Below are 4,369 nucleotides of genomic sequence, written 5' to 3' on the forward strand. Positions count from 1 at the left end.
CCTATCCATCCATCCACCCACCCACCCATGCACCTATCCATCCATCCATTCATCCACCCACCCATCCACCCACCCATGCACCTATCCATCCATCCATTCATCCACCCACCCACCCACCGACCCATGCACCTATCCATCCATCCACCCACCCACCCATGCACCTATCCATCCATCCATTCATCTATCCACTTATCCACCTATTCATCCATCCATTCATCTATCTACTCATCCAACCACCTATCTATTCACCCATATCCATCCATCCTAACACTATTTTTCCTCCCTGTACCCTCCCCACTTAGATACATAGCTATGTGGGCAGGGGTGCTATGAGGGGCACTTCACCTGCAGAGGTAGAGATAGTAACCTGCCAGGAGCTTCTGAGAATGGGGGCTGAGGGAGGCTGATTTTGGGGAGAAAGGAGAAGGGAGGGGCAAGGAGGGCTGGCTGGGGATCTGTGTATGTAGCAGGAGGGGCAGCCTGAGGACATGAGGGGTTGTGCAGGGAGCAGTATTTTGGGCATGGGGCAGCACGAGAAGTGGGTGTCACAGGGTGAAGAAACCCAATTTCCCTGACCACTGATGTTTCCACCATGTTTATTGATTTCAGGGGGCATTTTAACGTGCATGATGCTATTTGGTGCTACTTTCCTGCCTTCACTAACAAGGGAACTGAAACAGAGAGGGGTGCTGTGACTTGCTTAGAGTCACACAGCTGCTGAGTGGCAGAAGCCACAGCAAACTCAGGCCAGCCTGTGTATTTGGTGCCCAAGGACCAATGTCCCCATGGGAGGTGTGTTAGCTGCAAATAGCAGGAATCCAGCTTGTGCACAAAGGGCATTAGCCTGAGGACATGAGGCGCCCGAGACTGGATGCCGGGGCCTGAGCCGCTGTTCCCAGACCCCAAGGGAGCGAATGAGTTGCTGAAAGAGCTGGCCTTTTGCAGGCAGCGGGTTCAGACACTCTTGGGGGCAGGGGGAGGCAGCAGGGAGGAGCCCTCACTCAGCCAATTTAAAACCAAGGGGAGGAGACTCACGGACCCTGATCACCCACCTGTAGCAGCTCCCGTGGCCCTGGGGAGTGGAGCAGGGCCCTGGGAGGAGGGAGGGCCAGCTGGCAGATAAAGGGCTGCAGCTGTGCAGACGCAGTAACAGGTGTCGGCTGCAGGAAGAGCGGCTGTTTATGAAGTCCTACTGTGTGCCCGGTCACTGTGCCGCAGGGCCAGGTGTGTTATCTGCTATCGAATTCCCTCTCTGCAACAACCCCAGCTAGGGAGGCACAGAGAAAGAAGGTGACTCCCCCTGGGCCACACGGCCAGGAGAGCAGTGACTCAAATCCAGGTTTATTTTATTTGAGAACCATGATCTAAAACGACAGCTCCCTCTGGACTGGTTATTCTAAGAAACTTTTGTGAAAAAAAATTCCCTGTTTGGCACAAAGATAATAGCATCGTAATGAGGTGTTTATTGGATCTGTGTCTGCAGAGGACGTCTTTGATGAATTATTTAAGCTGGCTCCGGAGAAAGTGAATGCAGTGAAAGAGGTAGGAGAGATCAAAGCTCTCAGCAGCTCTCGGGCCGCCCACCCCACCCACCGCCCACCTGCGCTGTAGGAGGGAATCACGGGTCCTTGCATCACACCTGCTGCGTGCTAGGCCCGTGTTCTTCCCTGGTTAGGCCATCGTGAACTTTGTCAACCAGAAGCTGGACCGCCTGGGCCTGTCTGTGCAGAATCTGGACACCCAGGTAGGGACTGAGCTGCGGCGTCCCCAGGCAGGGCAGGGCCACTGGCTATAGGAAGGAAAGAGGGTTCTGCAGGCCTTGGGAACCTGCTGTGCGGTGGGGGTCGTATCACCTCTTGGAGGCTTAAGGTCTCCCTCCCCAGTGGGACTGTTGCTGGCAGGCAGCACTGGCCACCAGGGACACGGTGGGATCCCGGGGGTGGGGGTGTGGGAACACTTCACAAAGCTGGAGTCACCCTGGCCGTCACTGCTTCTCATTGTTATAATTTTATTTTATAATTAATCTTAGACTAGCTGATGCCAAGACTTGAAGCACATGAGTCTTCCCTGCGTGGTTGTGTTCGCCTAAACAGAATTTATTAGATTTGCGCCATGTGCCAGGCGTAGGTGACAGCGCAGCCTTTCCGTCTGCAGGCTCCGTGTCTCTCACAAGCACCCTGAGGAGCCCAGCCCTCCCCCAGCTGACTGAAGCTGAGTTTTCCCAGGAGCAGGAGCAGAATCTCAGGGGGTCCGCACCCACCGTGGGCTGTGGCTTTCCACAGTGAAGCTGTGTCCCCGTAGGCTTCCCACACTGCAGGGGGGAGCAGGGGGTGCAGAGGAGCAGAGCAGCTGCCAGCCCTGGGGCCTGCAGAGTGGGCATGGAGTCTGCTGGATGCCAGTGGCCTCAATGGGACATGACGTAGGCATCTGGCCACCTGCGTTGTGCTGGGGTCTGGGGTGGGGAAGGAATCTGGTCCCAGAGGGACCAGTTGGCTCATGAAGCTTGTAGCCAGAGCTGCTGACCTTTCAGACAGACTGTGGATGGGCATTGGCTGGGGAGGGAGGGGTTAATGTACTCCCATGCCTAGTCGCTAAAACCAGTAAAGCCCTCACTATGTGCCAGTCCCCAGGCAAAATGCTTTCCATGTTAGCTCATTGAATCCTCCCCATAATCCTCTAAAGTGGGAACTATACTACCCCACTTACAGAGGAGGATGTTAAGGCACAGAGAGGTTAATTAACTTGTCTAAGGTCACACAGTGATAAGTAGTGGACCTGGGATTTGAACCCAGGCAGCTGGGGCCAGAGTTTGTGCTTATAACCACCTCATACAGTGGCCACGTGAGAGGTGTGTGTGTGATATGGTGTGGCAGCATGGCAGGGTGGAAGTACCAGGCTCTGCAGCCAGATAGACACACATTTCCCTCTTGCCTCCACCGCTTATGGGCCCTGGGCTCTGCTGAGACCCCTCCACATTTGCTGTGTGACCTTGGGTGAGTTACTGGACTTCTCTGAACCTCAGGCTCTTATAAACTGGGTGCAAGATAGCAACTTGGTAGAGTTGTGAGTGATACATGAGCTGTTGAGCCCCACATGTTTGGTATATTACCTGGCACGCTGCCAGCATGAAATAAAAGAGATTTGTAGTTTTATTATATTTCATGTGGGTATAAACAGGATGATTATGATTTCGGAGATTTACATTCTACCTGTTCCATCTTTATCTCTCCCTTGGTAAAATAATGGATTTTAGAGACTCATGGCATGTGCAAAGGTGGTATTTAGAGACTGTTCAATAAAACGGGGTAAGGAAGTCCCTTGCATTCCAGTTGTATTACCAAGGAATAGCGGCGGAAAAGATTTCAGGCCCAAACTAATAATATCGAAACAGGCTTAATATGAGGAAATTCCATTAAGGGCTTCGAATGGCAGTTTCTTCCAATATCCCATCCTGTGTTTTGTATCTTTGAAGAGACTCAATACGATTATATTAGCATATGATATGCTGGTGGCAGGGACGACAGCTTTATCTCTGAACATACAGACAGAACAGACAGAAATATTAATGTGGCAGCCGGCGAGATGAGCCCGGTGTGCTGCTCTCTGCCTTTTCTGATGGAATAATTTTACACTTAACTCTATTTTCCCCTGTGTTTCTGTAGCTTGTGAAACAGCGTGCTGTTTAAAAACTGACATGAGGCTATTCTGCAGTAAGTTTAGAAAGCACTCTTTTCACTGAGCAGGTATTGTGTACCAGGCAGCCCGAAACCACTTTTTACCTGCAACCCTGTGAGGTCAGGAATGTCTTCCCCACTTCTCACCAAGGAACCAGAGGCTCAGAGAACTTGTACGACTTCCTTAGGGCCACACAGCCTGTAAAAGACAAAATGGGCTTCCCCAGACTGCTTCCATATGACAGTCTTCAGTTCCTACCTTTGTAGTTTGCAGACGGGGTCATCTTACTCCTGCTGATTGGACAACTTGAAGGCTTCTTCCTGCACTTAAAGGAATTCTACCTCACTCCCAACTCTCCTGCGGAAATGGTAAGTTTTCCAAAGATTTTTCTTGATGGTCTACCTCTGGGTGAACAGATATACAGAACTGACATGACCAGTCTGTTTATTCACTTCCAGGTGACGTGAAGGGTGTAGGGGAAGCTTGTTTGTCTATATGTCTGCCTGCCCATCCATCCATCCATCCATCCATCCATCCATCCTTCCATCCATACATCCATCCACCCACCCACCCATCCATCCATCCATCCATCCATCCACCCACCCACTCACACACCCACCCATCTATCCATCCAGCCACCCACCCAACAAACCAACCAACCATCCATTCATCCATCCATCCATCCATCCATCCA

At 51.7% G+C, this 4,369-nt stretch overlaps 1 protein-coding gene across 2 annotated transcripts in view; it reads left to right on the forward strand.

Annotated features, from left to right (window-relative positions):
• PARVG (parvin, gamma) overlaps positions 1-4,369 on the forward strand; it is a 36,368-nt gene that overhangs the window by 21,880 nt on the left and 10,119 nt on the right. For both annotated transcript variants that reach the window (XM_011984020.1, XM_011984019.1), the window contains exons 10-12: positions 1,484-1,542; positions 1,676-1,744; positions 3,942-4,043. In XM_011984020.1, coding sequence (XP_011839410.1) covers positions 1,484-1,542; positions 1,676-1,744; positions 3,942-4,043 — 230 coding nt within the window. The remainder of the gene's footprint in view (positions 1-1,483; positions 1,543-1,675; positions 1,745-3,941; positions 4,044-4,369) is intronic.

The sequence above is a fragment of the Mandrillus leucophaeus genome, unplaced genomic scaffold, assembly GCF_000951045.1.
Source record: "Mandrillus leucophaeus isolate KB7577 unplaced genomic scaffold, Mleu.le_1.0 Scaffold26, whole genome shotgun sequence".
In the NCBI taxonomy this organism is placed as follows: Eukaryota; Metazoa; Chordata; class Mammalia; order Primates; family Cercopithecidae; genus Mandrillus; species Mandrillus leucophaeus.